This window comes from Saccopteryx leptura, chromosome 1 (genome assembly GCF_036850995.1).
Source record: "Saccopteryx leptura isolate mSacLep1 chromosome 1, mSacLep1_pri_phased_curated, whole genome shotgun sequence".
In the NCBI taxonomy this organism is placed as follows: Eukaryota; Metazoa; Chordata; class Mammalia; order Chiroptera; family Emballonuridae; genus Saccopteryx; species Saccopteryx leptura.
This window is the reverse complement of record NC_089503.1, coordinates 50,731,757-50,754,694: the sequence shown is the minus strand read 5'-3', so window position 1 is coordinate 50,754,694 and position 22,938 is coordinate 50,731,757. Positions and strand designations below refer to the sequence as shown.

Genomic DNA, 22,938 nt, shown 5'->3' with positions numbered 1-22,938 from the left:
CAGACAGACTCCCACATGCACCCGACCGGGATCCACCTGGCATGCCCATCAGGGAGTGATGCTTGGCCCCTCTGAGATGTTGCTCTGCTGCAACTGGAGTCATTCTAGCACCTGAGGCAGAGGCCATGGAGCCATCCTCAGCACCCAGGCCAACTATGCTCCAATGGAGCCTTGGCTGCAAGTGGGGAAGAGAGAGATAAAGAGAAAGGAGAGGGGGAAGGGTGGAAAAGCAGATGGGTGTTTCTCCTGTGTCCGGAATCGAACCCGGGACCTCCACACACCAGGTTGATGCTCTACCACTGAGTCAACCAGCCAGGGCTGATAAAGATTTATTATATATATATAACATAATATATATATATATATGCCAAAAACTCACAATTATATAAGAAACAAAGAAATTAGACTTAGTCAAACAGAATACTGCTTTTTGAAAAATCAATTAAGAAAATGTAAAGACAAGTCACATGGCCCTGGCCGGTTGGCTCAGCAGTAGAGCGTCGGCCTGGCATGCGGGGGACCCGGGTTCGATTCCCGGCCAGGGCACATAGGAGAAGCGCCCATTTGCTTCTCCACCCCCCCTTCCTTCCTCTCTGTCTCTCTCTTTCCCTACCACAGCCGAGGCTCCATTGGAGCAAGGATGGCCCGGGCGCTGGGAATGGCTCCTTGGCCTCTGCCCCAGGCGCTAGAGTGGCTCTGGTCGCAACAGAGCAGCGTCCCGGATGGGCAGAGCATCGCCCTCTGGTGGGCATGCCGGGTGGATCCCGGTTGGGCGCATGCGGGAGTCTGTCTGACTGCCTCCCGGTTTCCAGCTTCAGAAAAATTAAAAAAAAAAAAATACACGGAGGTAACAACCCAATTTTTATTTTTTTATTTTTAAATTTATTGATTTATTTTAGAGAGAGAAGAGGGAAAGAGAGATACAGAAGCATAGCTCTATTTCTGGATGTGCCTCGACCAGGGATCAAACCCACAACCTTTGCATATCAGGGCAACGCTCTAATCAACTGAGCTCCCTAGCCAGGGCAACGACTCAATTTTTTTTTTTTTTTTTTTTTTTTTTTTTACAGAGACAGAGAGTCAGAGAGAGGGATAGATAGGGACAGACAGACAGGAATGGAGAGATGAGAAGCATCAATCATTAGTTTTTCGTTGCGTGTTGCAACGCCTTAGCTGTTCATTGATTGCTTTCTCATGTATGCCTTGACCGCGGGCCTTCAGCAGACCGAGTAACCCCTTGCTCGAGCCAGCGACCTTGGGCTCAAGCCAGCGAGCTTTTGCTCCAACCAGATGAGCCTGTGCTCAAGTTGGAGACCTCGGTGTCTCGAACCTGGGTCTTCCGCATCCCAGTCCGACGCTCTATCCACTGTGCCACCACCTGGTCAGGCCAACAACTCAATTTTTAAATAGGCAAAAGATGAAAACAGACACTTTATAAAAGATGGTACAAATGACTAATAGCACATGAAAAGATGATCATCATTAGTCTTCAGAAAGATGTATATGTGAGTAATGACATACAGATCATATATCACTGCATATCTATTCCAGTAGATACATTTAAAAAGACTGAGAATTCACACTGTTGGTGAAGATGTGAAACAATGTAAAGCCTATAAATTGTTAGTGGGAATATAAAATTGTACAGTCAATTTGAGAAATGATTTGGCAGTTTCTTATAAAGTTACAAGAGAAACCAGCCATCCCACTCTTAGCTATTTATCAAAGAAATGAAAATAGATATCCACAAAAGACTTGTACACAAATATATACATCAGCTTTATTCCCAATAGTGAAAAAACTGAAAATGAAACAAATGTCCATCAACAGATGAAAACATATTTTTTGTATATCCAGTCAATGGACTGCCATTTAGCAAAAAATTAGAGAACTGCTCATTACATTCAACATCATGGAAATAATCTCAGAAACATTATAGTGAGCAAGAAAAGCCAGACACTAAAAGTATTTACTAAATGACTTCATATTTTATTTAGAAATTAAATTTAATGGGGTGACATTGATCAATAAGAATATATAGGTTTCAGGTAAACATTTATATAGCATATGAACTATTGATTGTGTTGTATGCCCATTACCCAAAGTCAAATAATTTTCTGTCACCATATATCTGTTTTTATTTAACCCCTCTCCCATTCCCCACCCCCTGATAACAACTTCACTTTTATCTATGTTCATGACTCTTAGTTTTATATTCCATCCATGTATGAAATCATATAGTTCTTAACTTTTTCTGGTTTACTTATTTCACTTAGTATAATGTTCTCAAGGTCTATCCATGTTGTTGTCGTAAATGGCAATATGTCATCATTTCTTATGGCTGAGGAGTATTCTGTTGTATATATGTATCACATTTTCTTTAACCAATTTTGTATTGAGGGACACTTTGGTTGTTTCCATGTCTTGGCCAGTGTGAATAATGCGATGAACATGGGAGTGCATGTGTCTCTGCATTCCAATGCTTTCAAAGTTTTTGGGTAGATGGTAGATATCTAGTAGAGGAATTGCTTGGTCATATGGTAGTTCTATTCTTATTTTTTTTAGTAAACACCAGACTGTCTCCCATAATGGCTGTACCAGTTTACATTACCAGCAGAGTGGATGAGGGCTCCCTTTTCTCACAGCCTCTCCAACACTTATTATTACCTGTCTTGATGATAACAGCCAATCTAACAGGGGCGAGGTGTTATATCATTGTAGTTTTCATTTGCATTTCTCTAAAAGCTAGTGAAGATTAGCATCTTTTCATATACATATTTGTTGTTTGTACGTCTATTCAAGGAGAAGTGTCTATCAGGTCCTCCCCTACCCCTTTTTTTTTTTTTACAGAAACAGAGAGAGTCAGTGAGAGGGATAGATAGAGACAGACAGACAGAAACGGAGAGAGATGAGAAGCATCAATCATTAGTTTTTCGTTGCGACACTTTAGTTGTTCATTGATTGCTTTCTCATGTGTTGTGCCTTGACCGTTGGGGCCACAGCAGACCGAGTAACCCCTTGTTCAAGCCAGCGACCTTAGGTCCAAGCTGGTGAGCTTTTGCTCAAACCAGATGAGCCCACGCTCATGCTGGTGAGCTCGGGGGTCTCAAACCTGGATCCTCCTCATCTCAGTCTGATGCTCTATCCACTGCACCACCGCCTGGTCAGGCAGTCCTCTCCCCATTTTTTCATTGGATTGTTTGCTTTTTTGTTGCTGAGCTTTGTGAGTTCTTTATATATTTTGGGTATTAACCCTTTATCAGAGCTGTTGTTTGTGAATATTATCTCCCATTGGGTTGATTACCTTTTTGTTCTGTTGTTGCTTTCTTTTGCTGTGCAGAAGCTTTTTAGTTTAATATAACTCCATTCATTTATTTCTGCCTTTTCTTCTCTTGCTTTTTTTCCCCCCACTTTTTTTTTCTTTTTTCTTTACAGAGACAGAGAGAGGGATAGACAGGGACAGACAGACAGGAATGGAGAGATGAGAAGCATCAATCATTAGTTTTTCATTGTGCGTTGCAACAACTTAGTTGTTCATTGATTGCTTTCTCATATGTGCCTTGACCGCGGGCCTTCAGCAGACCAAGTAACTTCTTGCTTGAGCCAGCGACCTTGGGCTCAAGCTGGTGAGCTTTTGCTCAGGCCAGATGAGCCTGCGCTCAAGCTGGTGACCTCGGGGTCTCAAACCTGGGTCTTCCGCATCCCAGTCCGACGCTCTATCCACTGCGCCACCGCCTGGTCCAGCTCTTGTCTTGCTTTTGGGGTCAAATTCATAAAATGTTCTGTATGACCATGGTCGATAACTTTAGTACCTATGTTTTCTTCTATGTAATTTATTGTTTCAGATCTTATAATTAGGGCTTTGTGATCCATTTTGAATTAATCTTTGTGCTTGGGGACAAGGTGTAGTCAAGTTTCATTCTTTTGCATGTGGCTTTCCAATTTTCTCAGCACCATTTATTGAAGAAGCTTCCTTTTCTCCATTATATATTTTTGGCTGCTTTGTTGAAGATTACTTGTTCATATATATGTGGTTTTATTTCTGGACTCTTGATTCTGTTCCCTTGCTCTGTATGTCTGTTTTTCTGCCATTAAATGATTCCACTTATATGAAATTCTAGGAAATTGATAGTGATAGAAAACACATCAGTTGGTATATGTGGCATAGGGCAGAGCATGTAAGGATTAACTGACAAGGGTCGATGGAGATAAAATATGTTGATTGTGGTGGTGTTATATGGGCATATAACTTTGTGAAAACTCATTAAATTTTATGTAAATTATATCTTGAAGTTGATCTTTATAATTTTCAAACAGTTTTAAGCATAAAATTCAATTTTATACAGATCAGTGTACTTAAAAGCAATTATAAAATGGTCTTTATGTAACAATTTCAATATAAGGTTGTCTTTTATCTTTCCTTGCACATATGTTGAGCTTTAAGCACATATGAACCAAGGTGCTGAACGTGCAGACTTATAGCTGTTGGGAAAGATATTCTCTCTATTTCTTTAACTCTCCATCCTTCCTCTCTTACCTTCCTTTCTCCTTATACTTTTTCTTAATACCAATAACAATTTACTTTTGTACTGAACTTAATAATTACAAAGCAGTTTTCAACCTTATTTAATTCTTAGAATAGCCTGACCAGGCGGTGGTGCAGTAGATAAAGCATCGGACTAGGACGCAAAAGACCCAGGTTTGAAACCCTGAGGTCGCTGGCTTGAGTGTGGGACCATAGACATGACCCCATGGTCGCTGGCTTGAAGCCCAAGTCACTGGCTTGAGCAAGGGGACTTGCTCTGCTGTATCCGCCCCCCTTCCATCAAGGCATATATGAGAAAGCAATCACTGAACAACTAAGGAGCTGCAGTGAAGAATTGATGCTTCTCATCTCTCTCCCTTCCTGTCTGTCCGTCCCTCTCTCTGTCTCTGGCAATTTAACATAGCAAATTTGAAGATCTAATGGCTCAGTAATAGAGCATTGGCTTGGCGTGTATATGTCCTGGGTTCAATTCCTGGTCAGGGCACACAGGAGAAGTGGCCATCTGCTTCTCCACCCCTCCTCTTCCTCTTCTCTCTTTCTTGCTTTCTCTCTTCCCCTCCCACAGCCATGACTCAATTAGTTTGAGCACAATGGCCCAGGTGCTGAGGATGGCTCCATGGCCTCCACCTCAGGTGCTAAGGAGAGCTCAGTTGTGAGAATGGCCTCAGATCGGCAGAGCATCAGCCCCATATTGGGTTTGCTGTGTGGATCCAGTCAGGGTGCATGTGGGAGTCTGTCTCTCTATCTCCTCTCCTCTCACTTGGAAAAGAAGAAGAAAAAATAACAAAGGGAAATCTAATGGATTTAATTAAGCATTCAGAATTAGGCAGCATCCCATATAGCAACTAGAAGGGGAATGATGAGTTGTACAATATAGATTTTTATAGGCAAAAAGAGGGTGAGACTAAGAAATTAAGTGTGGAGCCCTGGTCTGGTCTGGTAATTCAGCTGGTTAGAGCATTGTCCAGATATCCCAAGGTTGTGGTTTCAATCCCCAGTCAGGGCACATATAAGAATCAACCAATGAATGCATAGATAAGTGGAACAAATAAATGTTTCTCTCTCTCTCTTCCTTCCTCAGTCTCTAAAATCAATCAATCAATAAGTATTTTTAAAAATTAATAGTGGGTTATTTTAGGCAAGAATAGCCTCCCTTAGGGGAAGTCAGGGGGTCTTATTGGGCAGATTACCTTTCTGGGAAAGGTTGGAACAATTAGATCAGGTATTAAATCTGGATTTGGTATCATGGGCTTTCATGACACCATTCTGGACCTGTAGTCTTCTGTTTAACAGTATTTTACATAACTTTATAACAACATATCAGATTTGAAAGAAAAATACTCAAAATCTCACCATCCTAGAAAACCAATTACTTTAATTTGCCAGCCTTGTTTCCTAGTCTCTAGCCATGTTACAAAGCTGAATCCTTAAATAAATGTTTTTGTGTTGTTGCAAAGTATGTAATATTTGTAATTTTATATTAAAAATAATATATTTTAAATATTAATAATTAATGTATATAATTATATGTTTATATATTATATGCTGTGAACTATTTATTTATTTATTTGACAGAGAGAGAGAGGGACAGATAGGGACAGACAGGAAGGGAGAGAAATGAGAAGCATCAATTCCTTGTCCCTTAGTTGTTTATTTATTTATTACTTTTCCTATGTGCCTTGACCTGGGGGCTACAGCAGAGTGAATGACCCCTTGCTCAAGTCAGCCACCTTGGGCTTCAAGTTAGCAACCTTGGGTCCAACCTGGTGAACTTTGCTCACACCAGATGAGCCGGTGCTCAAGCTGGCGACCTGGGGGTTTCGAACCTGGATCCTCCACGTGGCAGTCCAATTCTCCATACACTGCTCCACCGCCTGGTCAGGCGCTGTGAAATATTTAGACTGGATTCTTGTGATTTGCTTAACCATTCCTATATTGTTCAACATTTCTCCTAGGTTTGAAATCCTAGACGAACCTATTACTACCTAAGTGAACTTAGGCAAGTTATTGAACCTTTCTGAAACCATTTCTTTAACTGTTTTAAAGAAGGTACGTTTTAATAGAGACTATGTTTTTACTCTGTATTTAGATGTGATTACATAAAATTTTTGCCAAAATTTGGATACTCAATAAAAAGCCATAATTTTAGTATTTGGTGGTTATAATAAATATATAATGTGATAAATACCTTTCACACGTAGAGCTCATTTAATCTTTTGTATTATTTCCTTAGGATAGTGTCATAAATGAGATTATTGGGTCAAAGATTATAAACATTTTCATGGCATATAGAAACACTGTCTCAAAATGTTTCCTTTAATTGCACAGCTACTAGCAATGGATTGCATCACCCATTGTATTAGATTCACCTTATAGTCACCATAAGTATACTGTTATGTGAAATACTTGAAATTGTTTTAATCTTATTTCTGTGCAGTCTAAATATTTTTCCTTTCTGAATAGCAAGACTTGCCGTAAGAGCGACAGCGCGGGACCACGTGGGCTGCGTACAACACAGGCGGACTACATATCCCTAGGTGCTCCGCGGCGCACCGACGGGAAGTTCCCGGAGTATCTCCCGCCTCCACGCCGAGGCGAAGAGGTTCTATCCGGGGCTTTGGCGCTTCTCTTTCCTTTCGCGCCGGTTGCCGCTGCTGAGCGCGGCGAGTCCATGTGCGCAGTGAGTGGCGCTGTTCCTGGCTCAGAAGCACCCAAGCCTTGGGTTTTAGCGAGTCCGCGCTGCGATGGACCCCAACACCATTATCGAGGCCCTGCGGGGCACTATGGACCCAGCGTTGCGTGAGGCCGCGGAGCGCCAGCTCAATGAAGTAAGGACGCCGGACTGGCGGCGACGGGCGGGCGGACTGGGGCAGGCCGAGCCCTCCAGGCCTGGCTAGAGACGCGGACGGCGTCGCTTAGGGGCCCAACTGGAGAGGTGGGGCGGGGACCTGACGGCGAGTGCCACGCCGGGGCACCACAGGAGGCTGCCGCTGTGGTGGCGGCGGCAGCGGCGGCGGCCCAGGCAGCCTTTGCGTCGGATCCTGAGGTGGGCCTCTGCCTGCGGTCGAGGCACGAGGAGCCGGCTGAGGCTAGGCGGGCGTGACGGGCTGGACACATGGCTGGGCCGGTGGCCGGCCGTCCTCTGGCTCATTCCGCGCTGATTCCTTGCGCCCAGGAGGGGGCGAAACTCACTGGAGGCTTTTCAGATGTTTCCGGGAGCAGTCTCGTTGACGCCGGGTTTGGAGGGGCTCCTGAGAATGCAGAGCTGTTCCTTTGGGAGCTGCGCCTGCCTGTCAGCTTGTCACTTCACTGGGCTGATGGGTGACCTGCACAACTTTCTCCCCGCCGGCTGAGGGGCTAGGGAAGGCTTTCCCCCGCCACCTCAGCGGGTGGAGGGTAGTGTGGGAGTCTGATTCACTACCTCGGGAGGCAGGACGAGGTACTGGGAAGTGTCAGGTGAACTGCACTCTCCTGGGTAGAGCTGCAACACTAATTTCTTGACTGACCTTGGGCAAGTCGCTTAACCTTTTTAAAATTATTATTCTTTTATGGATTACTTTTAGAAAGAAATAGAGAGAAAACATCGATTTGTTGTTTGTTTCACTTACTTATGCATTCATTGGTTGATTCCTGTTATGTGCCCTGACCAGGATGGAACTGACAACCTTGACGTATCCAGACCATGCACAAACCCACTGAGCTAGCTACCTGACCAGCGCTCCTTTAACCTTTTGACCCAGAGTTTTTCCCATTCATTAAATTAGGTCACAGGGTTGCTATGTTGATCGGTGAGAGTGCCTTGAAAGGTGCCAAACTCCTATCCAGTCTATGAGAGTAGTTTTTCCCCCCCATATTTTTTGAGGACCACTCCTTGGAATACAAACATTATGTGGATATTGTATTGTACCATCTTTCGTTTCATTCTTTGTTTATAAATTTCTGCAACTTTTTATATTTTAGTAACTTTTAAAGACCTCTTAAAAGGACTTCTCTAACTTCTTATGCCAGTAAATAATTAATTATCTTTTGGTATAATGAATTGAAATATATTTGAACCATTACTGAACTATAGAGGGAGTTATGAATCACTTTATTTTGATTTGTTTAGTGATAGGTTAAGATGAACATTATTATGTTTATCACATATTAGTGCATATATAAGCCTGCATACACTAAAAGTTGTCATAGTTATTTCTACCATGACCTTATTCTAATAATACATTATTTTAACTAAATATTTCACAGCTAATTTTTGGAAGATAAATAAAGTAATATTCAAAGCATTTTTCACTTAACTGCTAAGCTGCTGGTAGGGTTTTGGAATAGTACTGTGGAACAGCAAACTGTCTATTTTGTCAAAGAAAGTTTTGTATCTGGCCTTTATTTCTGTGGTTATTTATATTTTGCAAATTTCTCTGTTATTCACCTAGATTTTTTAGTAATTTTCCTAAGGTAACTTTTTAGAATATTTATTTTCATCTCTGATCTTCATTTTAATGAAGTGATTTTATTTGAATACTTTTTGCTTAATTTTCTGTGGCAGAACCTTGATTTAAGAAATAGATCCCAGATAAATCTTGAAAAAGCTTGACTACTAAGAATGAGGAAGTCATATTTTATTTCTGGCAGGCTCCTCTTGCTTGGCTAAGATAAGATGAGCCAGTTATTCCATGGTGTCTCAAAGTTGTATTTTGGTTTATTTAGTTGAAAGAACAAGATCATTGACATTTGAATGAATCTCTTTAGCTAAGTAATCACTTAAGTGTAAGAATTGTAAATGTTATCAAAATATTAGAATGCAAATAGTTTTTCTTCGTTTTTTGGTTGTTTTTTTTGTTTGTTTTTCTTTTCCAAGTGAGAAGATGAGAGGTAGAGAGATAGATAGACTCCTAGCGCATGCTCCCTGACCAGGATCCACTCTGCATCCCTCCTGGGGCTGATGCTCTGCCCATCTGGGGCCTTGCTGCAACTGAGCTATTTTTAGCACCTAAGGCGAGGCCCCATGGAGCCATCCTCAGTGCCTTGCTCTCCAATCGAGCCATGACTGCAGGAAGGGAAGAGAGAGAGAGAGAGAGAGAGAGAGAAGAGGGAGGGATGGAGAAGCAGATGGTTGCTTCTCCTGTGTGCCCTGACCAGGAATCGAACCCAGGACATCCACATGCTGGTAGATGCTCTAACACTGAGCCAACTGGCCAGGGCCACAAATAGTTTTTTAAAAGTGCTCCTGCCTCAGAGCTATTACACTTAACTATTCCATCTTCTTGGAGCTCCTGTTGCTCAGTTATTTCCCATACTTGTTCTCTCATTTCTCTCCTTTTAAAAAATTATTGCTTGGTTGATGTTTTTATTTTTTATTTTATTTTATTTTTTTTTGAGAGAATCATTGATTTGTCATTCCACTTATTTATGCATTTATTAGTTGATTCTTGTATGTGCACTGACTGGGGATAGAACCCACAGCCTTGTATCAGAACAACTGAGCTACCTGGCCAGGGCCTCTCACTTCACTTGATCACTGTTTAACTGTTTCCATACCACTAAGGAGTTCCCAGACTACCACATTCCCTATCTCCCTTCGTCTTTTTATTTTTCTCTATAGCACTGATTTATCATACATATCTTATTTATTCTCTCCAGTATAATTTTTGAGTTTCATAAGGTCAGGAATTTTGTCATTTGTTACTGCAATTCTTTGATTTGTCAATATTAGGCTTTACTGACTTTGTTATAATAGATAACAACATAGGCGTTGGTATGTTATACCACCTCTACTTCAAGGATTTTGAGTGTATATATACACATACACATATATAAATAAAATTAAGAAAGTCATTAGACTGTTAGAGGTCACAGTAAGGACTCATTTTGGTAGATATTTTCAAGGATACTAAGTATTCCCCTTTGACTTACTCTGTAATATGTTATGAAAATTCTTTTTGAACTGCTATTATAATTTTAACAAACTTTGCCTCAAAGACTGGAGAAACTCATTAAAAAGTATGAGTATTGCCCTGGCCAGGTGGTTCAGTGGATGATGTCATTCCCATGCACTGTGGTCACGGGTTCACTTCCCAGTCAGGGCATATATGAGAGGTAGCCAATGAGTACACAGTTCAATGGAACAACAAAGTGGAAAAATGAGTTGATGCTTCTCTCTCTGTCTAATAAATCAATGAGGAAACATTTTTAAAAGATTTTATTTATTGATTTTACTGAGAGAGGAGAGAGGTGGTACAGGGGAGCAAGAAGTATCAACTCTTAGTTATTTCACTGGGCAAGCCCGGATTTTGAACTGGCGAGCTCAGCATTCCAGGTGGACACTTTATCCACTGCGCCACCACAAGCCAAACAATGGGGGGAAAATTAAAGTACAAATATTACTGGAAATATAATTGAAAACCACTTTACATTTAAATTTTTATTTTGTGTTTATCTACTTTTTCTTCTTGCCTTTAAAAAAAATGAATCCTGTGTTAGCTGGGGTATCTTAGGAAAGTTATTTAGCCTCTAAGTATCATTTTTCCTATGTATAAAGTGAAAGTAGTTATAGTAGTATGTCATTGTGTTATGTGGATTGAGTAAGATGATGGCATGTAAAAAATTTCAGAAAGTGTTTGGCACCTACTAAGTTCTCCAGATTATTTGAACTGCCAGTTGATTAACCAGTCCAACATGCCATACATTTTATTTCCTACCTTACTCTATTAACTAAGTAGTTGTACATCTCTGGGAAATGATCAGCACTAATGGTAAAAGAACACAAGTACATTTTCTTTGGACACTGAGATCACTAAGTAGATTTGCGTTACTGTTACATGAAAATTGGCACAATTATAAATAGCACATTATAGGCTCTCAGTAAATATTTACTGAATACAGGAGAAATAAGAACTTGAACAATAGAAATGTTAAGAGTACTCATCTTTGAATCTTTTTTTGTTTGTTTGTTTGGTTTGGTTTTTAAAGTGAGAGGAAGGGAGATAAACTCCTGCATGCACCCTGACTGGGATTCACCCAGCAACCCCAAGTGGGGCCCAGTGCTCGAATCAACCCAGCTATCTTCAGCACCTGAGGCTGGTGCTTGGACCGGCTGAGCTATCCTCAGTGCCCGGGACCAACGCTCAAACCAGTCAAGCCACTGGCTGCAATAGGGTAAGGGAGAGAAAAGGGAGAGAGCAAGGGAAAGAGAAACAGATGGTTGCCTCTCATGTGTGTCCTGACCAGGGATAGAACCGAGGACATCCGCATGCCAGGCCAGTGCGCTATCCGTTGAGCAAATGGCCAGGGCCCATCTTTGAATCTTTTTTTTGTTTTTAATTTATTTTTTACAGAGACAGAGAGTGAGTCAGAGAGAGGGATAGACAGGGACAGACAGACAGGAACGGAGAGAGATGAGAAGCATCAATCATTAGTTTTTCATTGTGCGTTGCAACACCTTAGTTGTTCATTGATTGCTTTCTCATATGTGCCTTGACCACGGGCCTTCAGCAGACCGAAAAACCCCTTGCTGGAGCCAGCGACCTTGGGTTCAAGTTGGTGGGCTTTTCAAACCAGATGAGTCCGCGCTCAAGCTCGCGACCTCGGGGTCTTGAACCTGGGTCCTCTGCATCCCAATCCGACGCTCTATCCACTGCGCCACTGCCTGGTCAGGCCCATCTTTGAATCTTTAAAGTAGATTTGTGTTACAGGGATTTGTCACTTTTCATTCAAATTCTATACTTTGTGATTAATTGCCTTCTGTATATCTAGAAGTGCAATTTTAAAAAATCTGTTTTTAGTTCATCTATAATATGTGATATTTGATATTCATTCAATATTGTTTATTATATTCCAGAGATTATTTGCTCTGGGGAACACAAAAACTCTCCTTTATGTATACATGCACACACACACACACACACACACACAGACACGTTTCTTCATTTATGAGGTAGATACAACATCTCTGAAGGTATAGGACAGATTGTTTTAATAGACAACAATCTCTCTGCTCTCTTTCTGCTTTAACTGCTGGTGTTCTTCAGTGAAAGCTTTTCAATATACAAACCTTTACTTATGCTGCTAACCCCTCCTGTTAAGTTCTTATCATCTAAAACTAAAATTTTTCCTATCCATAAATATCATGAATCCCATCCTAAATGCCATCTTTTCCTACTCCAACTATGTGGTACTACTCTGTAAACTGTAAACTCATTTTTTTTTTTTTTTTTTTTTTTTGTAAACACCTAATCTTGATTATTCTTCCTTACATTTTGACTATTTGATTTTATTTGATTTAGGTGATTGTTGTCTCTTATACTCTAAAAGTTCATTGATGGCAACTTCCCTAGCCTCCATTTTCTTCATCTTTCTTTCTTCGGGGCCAGGGAACCTTGCCGGGCGGGGTGTGCGCTCTGTACTCAATAAAGCCGTTTATTATTTCACAAAAAAAAAAAAAAAAAGTTCATTGATTTAAAATTTGTCTCCAGTGGGAATTAAATCTTTAGATCAAGCTTTTTTTTTTTTTTAAAGCCTGGATGGAGTATTAGCTGAGAACAGGCACTCAACAAATAATTGTTTCTATTATTTAAAAAATATTTGAGCCTGACCAGGCAGTGGCACAGTGGATAGAGCGTCGGACTGGGATGCGGAGGACTCAGGTTCGAGACCCTGAGGTCACCAGCTTGAGCAAGGGGTTACTCAGTCTGCTGAAGGCCCACAGTCAAGGCACATATGAGAAAGCAATCAATGAGCAACTAAGGTGTCACGACGAAAAACTGATGATTGATGCTTCTCATCTCTCTCCGTTCCTGTCTGTCCCTCTCTATCCCTCTCTCTGACTCTCTCTCTGTCTCTGTAAAAAAAAAAAAAATTTTTTTTTTTGAGTGCCTATCATGTAGCAAATACTATCTTTGTTGCTGGGAATCCAATACTGTACATAAAGTACTGGTTGTCATGTAGCTTACATTTGAACTGAAGGGTTTTTTTGTTTGTTTTTACAGAAACAATCAGACAGATAGGAAGGGAGAAAGATGAGAAGCATCAATTTTTTGTTGTGGCATCTTAGTTGTTCATTAATTGCTTTCTTATATGTGCCTTGATGAGGGTGGGGGGACTACAACAGAGAGAGTGACCCCATGCTCAAGCCAGTGAGCCCGTGCTCAAGCCAGCAACCTCGGGATTTCAAACCTGGCTCCTCCACGTCCTTGTCCATCCAATGCTCTATCCACTGTGCCACTGCCTGGTCAGGTTTGAACTGAAGTTTTAAATGTAATGTTAGGAACCTTTTATTTTATTTTTTTTAATATTCTGAATTACAGTTTCCAGTCTGGTTCATTCAATAGCAATATCTTTATACTAAGCACTGAGCTAAGTCATAGATAGAAAGAAATTCATGATTCCTGACATTCTGGAGTTCTATAATCAACACAGCCCTCATAACACGTCTTCAGGATTACAATAGAGCTATGTGTAAGTTTTAGATGAGGAAACTATTAAATTTGACTTTGATTAAGCAGACATGATCTCAGCCTCAATATTCCCTCTCTTATATATACTTGCAGTTAAGAAAAATACCCTAAGTGGAATCAAAAGGCGTTACCTAAGAGCCTTTTAATTAAGTCCTCAGTTCCTAAATTTAATGTGCTAAAAAATTATTATGTAGGTAGAAATTTTGCTTTCTCACATGTGAAAAAGTAAGTGGACTTTGCTTTGATTAGTTTCTTGGTATTTTATGTTTATTATTAAATTCATAAATTACCTGAGTCACTTCCAGGATCTTCACAGATGGCTACAATTACTATTGTAAGTTATATATATATTTTTATAAATGGTTGATTTGATTCTATTAAAGGACTTAAGTGGTATTTAATTAATGGAAATCTTAGGTCTGGAAAAGAAAAGAATGACAGCATGTTTATAGGACAATTTGGCATGTCTAGAGATTCCGTAAAATATTTATGAAAATATAGTGTATGTTTTTTGAAGACAGCATGTAGTCTGAGCAGGTAATAAAGAATATTGCTACTGCCCTGGCCGGTTGACACAATGGTAGAGTGTCGACTCTCATGTGAATGTCCTAGGTTCAATTCCGGGTCAGGGCACACAGGAGGAGCGCTCATCTGTTTTTCCACCCCTCCCCCTCTTACTTCTCTCTCTCTCTCCCCTCTCTTTCTTTCTCTTTCTTACCCTCTTGCAGCCATGGCTCTATCAAAGCGAGCTGGACCCTGGCACTGAGGATGGCTCCAGTTGCAACGGAGCAACAGCCCCAGATGGGTAGAACATTACCCCCCTAGTAGGCTTGCAGGTGGATCCCTATCCGTGTGTATGCGGGAGTCTGTCTTTCTGCCTCCCCTCCTCTCACTTAATTAAAAAAAAAAAAAAAAAAAAAAGAATACTGCTATGGCTTTTCCTGCTGGACATGCCTTCCAGCCCAGCAAGGCACTAGGCAAGTCCCCACAGGTGGCACCTCTCAGGTCCCAGGAGCCAGTTCGTCCAGAACCACGCACTGTACATTTGGGCATGCCCCACTATGAGCTGTCTTTGATCTTAAAAGCCATGAAGCAGCCAGAGACTGCTGTTGCTTTGAAACGGATGACATAAACCCTGATGAACAGAGGGGTGATAGTGAGGAACTTGAAATACCTGGATAAACAAGCTCTTCCTTATAAGATGTCTGCCCAGCAGTCAGCGGCGCAATGGAAAAGGGTATTTCTTGGTGGATTTTTATGCATCAACAACAGCTGTTGAAAGCATAATGAATCACTTGTCCCAAGACATTGATGTGATTAGACCTAGTATTGTAAAACACCTTCTGACCCAGGAAGTAAAGGAGTGTGAAGGGCTTGTCCTGGTTCCACTTGAAGAAAAACTATATTCCACAGAGAAGAGGAAACAGAAGATTCGCCCAAGTTTAACCTTATATTTAATTCTCTCAGTTTTGAGCATTATGGAGTAACAGTTTACAAGGTTGACCTTTATATAAAACTGTGTTACAGGTGTCATTTGAGTTTCCTTGGTATTTCTAGCTCTTGATCTCCTTTGCTGTGACAGGTAGGGCAATGGCTTGCTCGAAGCCACTTTGTAATATGTGTGATACAAACACATCATTCTTGATTTTGTTATGTATAATTTTTTTTGTCAATGAGGTCTTTGGCGCTGCAACAGTAACACCGTTTTTGAACAATAAAACTTATGAAATTGTCTTCTGTTGTGAGCTAGTCATTCAGACTGTATAACCATGGGAAGTAAAATATTAAGACTATAAACCTTAAAAAGAAATATTGCTACTAGTATGAGTTGATGCTTCTCTCCCCTCTCTAAAAATCAATAAATAAAATCTAAAAGAAAAAAATAAGAATATTGCTAGGCCCTGGCCAGGTATCTTGGTTGGTGGGAGCATCATCTCCGTATGGCAAGGTTGAGGGTTCTATTCCGGGTCAGGGCACATACAAGAATCAACCAGTGAATACATACATAAGTTGAACAACAAATTTACGTTTCTCTCTAAAAATGAATTTAACGATAAACAAAAAATATTTCTCAGTAGATACTGTTTTGAATTTGAAAGAGGGAAAGTCCCTGGATACTTTGGTTGTTAGACAAGAAGTTATTCAGTGACATAGTATGTTAAAGATCTGAAAGAGCCCTAGCCAAATAGCTCCATTGGTTACAGTATCATCCCAAGGCTCAGAGGTTGCCAGTTCAGTTCCCAATCGGGACACATGCAGGAGCAGCTCCATGTTCCTGTCTCTCTCTCTCCCTACCCCTCTCACTGAAATCAATAAATAAAAGTTTTAAAAAAAAAAGATCAGAGAGAAAGATAGCACTATATTAATATTTGTCCAAAAACCATTTTTTTAGATATATTAGATGTATATATCATTTTACTTATTGTTTGCTCTTGTCAGTGGCACATTAATGATATTTGATTTAAAGTGGGTTTTTCTTGCCTGACCGGGTGGTGGCATAGTGGATAGAGCGTCAACCTGGGACACTGAGGACCCAGGTTCGAAACCCCAAGGTGAGGGTGGGATCATAGATAGGACCCCATGGTCCTTGGCTTTAGCAAGGGGTCACTGGCTTAACTGGAGCCCCCCCAACCCGTCAAGGCATATAATAAGAAAGCAATCAATGAATAACTAAAGTGCTGCAACAAGTTGATGTTTCTCACCTCTCTCCTTTCCCTATCTTCTGTCCCTATCTGTCTGTCTCCAAAATAAATAAAGTGGGATTTTCTTTTTGTCACTAGGTGATAGATAATTTTAAAGTTTTTTAAAGCTCCTTAGTTGGAAAGCATTTAAGTATTACCACTATTTAATGAAAGGCAGAAGAGGACTCAGGGAAGAGCCTCAGTCCTGATTCAACCACTATGATGACTTAACCTTACTATGCCTCATATTTCATGTAGGTAAAGTATTTGCTTTTGTCAAATTCTTTAGTAAAACAGAAAGGTTAGAGATCCTTGGAACCTTGAAATTATCTGGTTGTATTCATTTTATGTAAACTGATGTCATAGTGCGCTTAAGACTCTTTCTTGTAAATGGTGCTGTAGTAGCTAATTGAAGGCCTGTTTGATTGTATTCAGGTAGAGAGAAACAAAAAAGTAACCTTTTCAAGTGTAAGTTTTAAAAGATAACAACATTAGATGATTACAATGGAAAATGTAGCTCTTGAGGGGAAACTGATACTGGAGAAAACATGACTTAAGTTTTAAAGTCTGGTTAGATGTGCTGGTAACCATCCAGTAGAAAATGTCTAGTAGGCAGTTAGAAATGTGGAGTTGAAGGTTAGTAAAGAAAGCATCAGTGGAAAAGTTTGGGGGTTTTGTTTTTTGTTTTTTGTTTGTTTCTGTAGGTCAATTGAGAAGAAGGGAGTATGATCCAGAGGTGTGGGGTGGACTGAAGGGGAGCTATCCTTTGGGCCATGCCCATTTTGGGGATTTTGAGAAACAGGAAAGAAGAGACTGGAGAATTATGCATAAAAGTAGAAGCCAATAAAAGGAGAGAGAGAGAGAGTGTGTGTGTGTGTGTGTGTGTTTCCGAAGTAAGTATGTGCCTGACCAGGATCCACTGGGCATGCCAACCAGGGGGCGATGTTCTGCTCATCTGGGGCTTTGCTCCCTTGCTGCCAAGCCATCCTAGCGCCTGAGGTGGAGGCCACAGAGCCATCTCAGCGCTCGGGCCAGCTTTGCTCCAGTGGAGCCTTTGCTGCGGTAGGGGAAGAGAGAGACAGAGAGAAAGGAGAGAGGGAAAGTTGGAGAAGCAGATGGGCGCCTCTCCTGTGTGCCCTGACCAGGAATTGCCTCCACACGCCAGGCCGATGCTCTACCTCTGTGGCCAGGGCCAAGGAATTTCAGTTAGAAAGTTGATTGTGCCTGGCCAGGCGGTGGTGCAGTGGATGGAGCATCGGACTGGGATGCAGAGGACCCAGGTTCGAGATCCCGAGGCCGCCAGCTTGGACCCAGGGTCGCTGGCTTGAGCAGGGGGTTACTGGGTCTGCTGAAGGCCCACGGTCAGGGCACATATGAGAAAGCAATCAATGAACAACTAAGGTGCCACAACGAAAAACTGATGATTGATGCTTCTCATCTCTCTCCCTTCCTGTCTGTCCCCCTCTCTCACTCTCTCTCTCTGTCTCTTAAAAAAAGAAAAGAAAAGAAAAGAAAAGAAAAGAAAGAAACTTGATTGTGGGCAATTTAGTTTACTATATATATATATATATATACAGAAACAGAGAGTCAGAGTGAGGGATAGACAGGGACAGACAGACAGGAACGGAGAGTTGAGAAGCATCAATCATTAGTTTTTCGTTGCGACACCTTAGTTGTTCATTGATTGCTTGCTCATATGTGCCTTGACCATGGACCTTCAGCAGACCGAGCAATCCCTTGCTTGAGCCAGCGACCTTGGGTCCAAGCTGGTGAATTTTTGCTCAAACCAGATGAGCCCACGCTCAAGCTGGCGACCTCGGAGTCTCGAACCTGGGTCTTCCGCATCCCAGTCCGACGCTCTATCCTCTGCGCCACCACCTGGTCAGGCTAGTTTACTTTTTCATAAATGAATTTCACAAATTTTTTTACCAATAAATATGAATTATTTTTGTAATAAGTAAAAAGGATTTAAAGTAAAAAGACTTTAGGAAAGAAAGCTTTTAAAATACTGGTACATGGAGAAAGCAATTTGTGATTGCAAGGTTACTGAGTGGAATGCTAACAAGGGAGTAGGAAAAAGATTGTAGTTTACAAGGATTATAGGGTCAGGGAAGTACTTGATAGATTTTTTTTCATACAGTTTTTTTGTTTGTTTGTTTTTTGTATTTTTCTGAAGCTGGAAACGGGGATAGACAGACAGACTTCCACATGCGCCCCACCGGGATCCACCCGACACGCCCACCAGGGGGCGATGCTCTGCCCCTCCGGGGCGTCGCTCTGTCGCGACCAGAGCCACTCTAGCGCCTGGGCAGAGGCCAAGGAGCCATCCCCAGCGCCTGGGCCATCTTTGCTCCATTGGAGCCTCGCTGCGGGAGGGGAAGAGAGAGACGGAGAGGAAGGAGAGGGGGAGGGGTGGAGAAGCAGATGGGCGCTTCTCCTGTGTGCCCTGGCCGGGGATCGAACCCGGGACTTCTGCACGCCAGGCCGGCGCTCTACCACTGAGCCAACCGGCCAGGGCTGTTTGTTTGTTTTTATTGTAAAGTTAGACTTTATTTTAAGGAGTAGGGGATGCTTTCTGTGGAGTAGTTTTTCAGGCCTATTACTAGTGATTGTAGTAATAATAGTTTTCTACCTGTAATGTTTTATAGTCATCTACCTAGAATTACATCCTTTGTACTCATTCAAAGACCTTATCTTCTACAACAGAGATCTAATTATTTAAAAACTTTCCCCCCAAAAGTTCACACTTATTAGATCTTCATGTGGTCATATTTTCCTTTTCATATTTGTCTTCTACTATTCTCTGTCATTCTCCTAATAATCTCTTAACACAACCTATACTTCTTTTCTTTTTAAAAATCCTCCCTAAAACAAATAAAAATTACAAAAAAGTTTTTAAACCTCCCTGTTTCTGTGGTTTAAATCCTTTAGGGTCTAACTCAAAATTTTACCTGGTTGTCCAATTAGAATTTATTTCCCAACTAGCCTTATAGTAATCATTTATCTCTATAGTGTCTGGCACATTGTAAATACTAGTAAGTGGAGTGGAGTTAAAGGAGATGGAGATGGAGTTAGGCCCTTGATAATTTTGATTGGTGTATTGGGGGTTCATGTTGAGCTATCTGGGTTGATGACAAATAATGACAAGGTAAAAATTGTCTAGAAAGGTTTGATTTTTTTTTTTTTTTTTTGTATTTTTCTGAAGCTAGAAACGGGGAGAGACAGTCAGACAGACTCCCGCATGCGCCCGACTGGGATCCACCTGGCACGCCCATCAGGGGGCGACGCTCTGCCCACCAGGGGGCGATGCTCTGCCCCTCCGGAGCGTCGCTCTGCCACGACCAGAGCCACTCTGGCGCCTGGGGCAGAGGCCAAGGAGCCATTCCCAGCGCCCGGGCCATCTTTGCTCCAATGGAGCCTCGGCTGCAGGAGGGGAAGAGAGAGATAGAGAGGAAGGAGAGGGGGAGGAGTGGAGAAGCAGATGGGCGCTTCTCCTGTGTGCCCTGGCCGGGAATCGAACCCAGGACTTCTGCACGCCAGGCCGATGCTCTACCACTGAGCCAACCGGCCAGGGCAGGTTTGATTTTTTTAATGTGTATTTTTTATTATAAAACATATATTACAAAATATCGACCACTTTAATTTATTTATTTATTTATTTATTTATTTATTTATTTTAGAGAGAGGAATGGGGTGGAGAGAAATTGAAATCAATTTTTTTATTCCACTTATTTATGCATTCACTGGAGGGGAAGAAAGAGAGATGAGAAGCACCAACCCATAGCTACAGCACCCCAGTTGCTCACTGACTGTCCCCCATACATGCCCCAACCTGGGAGAGCTCCAGCTCCCATGCTCAAGCCTGACAAGCCTGCACCCAAGCCTGTGACCTCGACATCCTGAACCTGGGACCTGAGCATCCCAGGTCAACCCTCCATCCACTGTGCCACTACCAGTTAGGCCACTCGTTCATTCTTGTATGTGCCCTGACCAGTCGAACTGTAGCCCTGGGGTTTTGGGATGATGCTGTAACCAACCTGGCTACTCGGCCAGGGCTTGTAGAAAGGTATTATTGTTGTTGTATTTGTGTTAGCAGCTTTTAAACTTGAGTAGTAGTAGTTTTAGCTCTATTTAATGATGTTTAAATTACCTGATCAATTTGTTGCTATAGTCCATCCTGGGGCCTGTAATTAGTGCTAGTATTCAGAAGTTACATTTATACTTTGACTCATAAAGTATTTATTGTAGCGTCTTCTGAGGACTAGATCAATGTTTGCCAAACTGTTGATAATGTTACCATAATTACTTACATTTTAAAGGGTGTTTGTGATAAAGATTGATGCTAGAGATAATTTAATTTTAAATTACCATAAACATATAAAGATCTTTTAGCCTGACCAGTGATGGTACAGTAGATAGAGCATTGACCTGGAACACTGAGGTCCCAGGTTCAAAACCTTGAGGTCACTAGCTTGAAGCCCAGGGTTGCTGGCTTGAGCAAGGGGTCTCTGGCTTAACTGGAGCGGCCCCACGCCTCCCACTCAAAACATATGACAAGCAATCAATGAACAACTAAAGTGCTGTAACTACAATTTGATGTTTCTCATCTCTCCCCCCCCCCTCAAAAATATATATAAAGATCTTTTATTATATGATAATAAATATAGTAGTATGTGATAGAAATTCTTTTAAATATGTGATCATTTGCTATACCCAAGACTGCTGGAAAGTTGTTGATTATCCAGTGATTAAAAGAATGGTTTTTACCAATTTGAACCTTTAATATATATCTTCTTTTGATCTGTTTTATAATGGTCTTTATTTTTAAAGTTTATTGAGGTATAATTTACATTTCTAACATTCACCTGTTTTAAGTGAAAATCAGTGATTTTAGTCGATTTATTGAGTGGTACAGCCACCAGCACAATCCAGTTTTGGAGTATTTTTTTTTTTTCTTTTTTTTTACTGGAGTATTTTTGTTACCCCTATAATTACTCCTTTCAGTTTACAATGAATCTCCTATCCCAACCCCAGGAAATTGCTAATCTTTCTATCTCAGTTTTCTTGGGAATCTGGTGTCTGATATTTAGTATTGCTTTTAAATCCATTTGTTGCCTTTCTTTGGAAGAATACAGGGCTTTCTGCATTAGGTATTTCAGCAGGATGAAATTTGTGTGGGTCAGGTAAATACACTCCTCACAAAAATTAGGTGATAATTTATAACTTCATAATCATTTTGAAATATCCCCTAATTTTTGTGAGCAGTATTGATGTCCCAGGTTGACCATTGAGTTTGTTTGCTTCTGCTATTTCTTTCTTTTTTTTTTTTTTTTTTTTTTGGCAGAGACAGAGAGAGGGACAGATACAGATAGGGACAGGCAGACAGGAAGGGAGAGAGATGAGAAACATCAATTTTTCGTTGCGGTTCCTTAGTTGTTCATTGATTGATTTCTCATATATGCCTTGGCCACCAGGGATACAGCAGACCAAGTGACCCCTTGCTCGAGCCAGCGACCTTGGGCTCAAGCTGGTGAGCCTTGCTCAAACCAGATGAGCCCGTGCTTAAGCTGGAGACCTAGGGGTCTCGAACCTGGGTCCTTCCGCATCCCAGTCCAACGCTCTATCCACTGCGCCACCGCCTGGTCAGACTCTGCTATTTCTGCTATGGGAAATTTCCTTCCTTTTTTAACTTTAGTCTATCTGAAAGTAACACTTTTTTTTATCTGTTTCACTTTTTAGATTTATCCTTGTGTGTTTTTGAAGGCATAGTGACAAAATAATAGAGTAATTAAATTATTTTCTTTCTTTCCTTTTTTCCAAGTGAGAGGAGGGGAGATAGGGAGACAGACTTCCACATATGCCCTGATTGGGATCCACCTGGCAACCTCCTCCAGGGGCTGATGCTCTGCCCATCTTGAGCCATTCTCACAACAGAGTTATTTTTAGCACCTGAGACAGAGGCTCCAGGGAGCCATCCTCAGAGCCCAGGACCAACTTACTCGAACCAGTTGAGCCATGGCTGCAGGAAAAGGAGAGAGGGAGAAGGGTGGAGAAGCAGATGGTCGTTTCTCCTGTGAGCCCTGACCAGGAGTCAAACCCAGGACATCCACATGCTAGGCAGACACTACCACTGAGCCAACTGGCCAGGGCCATAAAAATTTTAAAATAATTAAATAAGTAATTATATTATTTTCATAGTTCAGTTTTTAAAATAATTTTATTGAAATCAGCCACATAAAGTATCCAATTTGGTGGGTTTTAG

General features: G+C 41.3%; 1 protein-coding gene and 1 pseudogene across 1 annotated transcript in view; both read left to right on the top strand.

Annotated features, from left to right (window-relative positions):
- Positions 1 to 7,124: 7,124 nt before the first annotated feature.
- IPO7 (importin 7) overlaps positions 7,125 to 22,938 on the top strand; it is a 78,615-nt gene continuing 62,801 nt past the window's right edge. The window contains exon 1 of the mRNA XM_066366042.1: positions 7,125 to 7,374. Within this exon, the coding sequence (XP_066222139.1) occupies positions 7,291 to 7,374 (84 nt within the window). The 5' untranslated portion in view covers positions 7,125 to 7,290. The remainder of the gene's footprint in view (positions 7,375 to 22,938) is intronic.
- On the top strand, positions 15,020 to 15,482 carry LOC136389676 (small ribosomal subunit protein bS6m pseudogene; annotated as a pseudogene).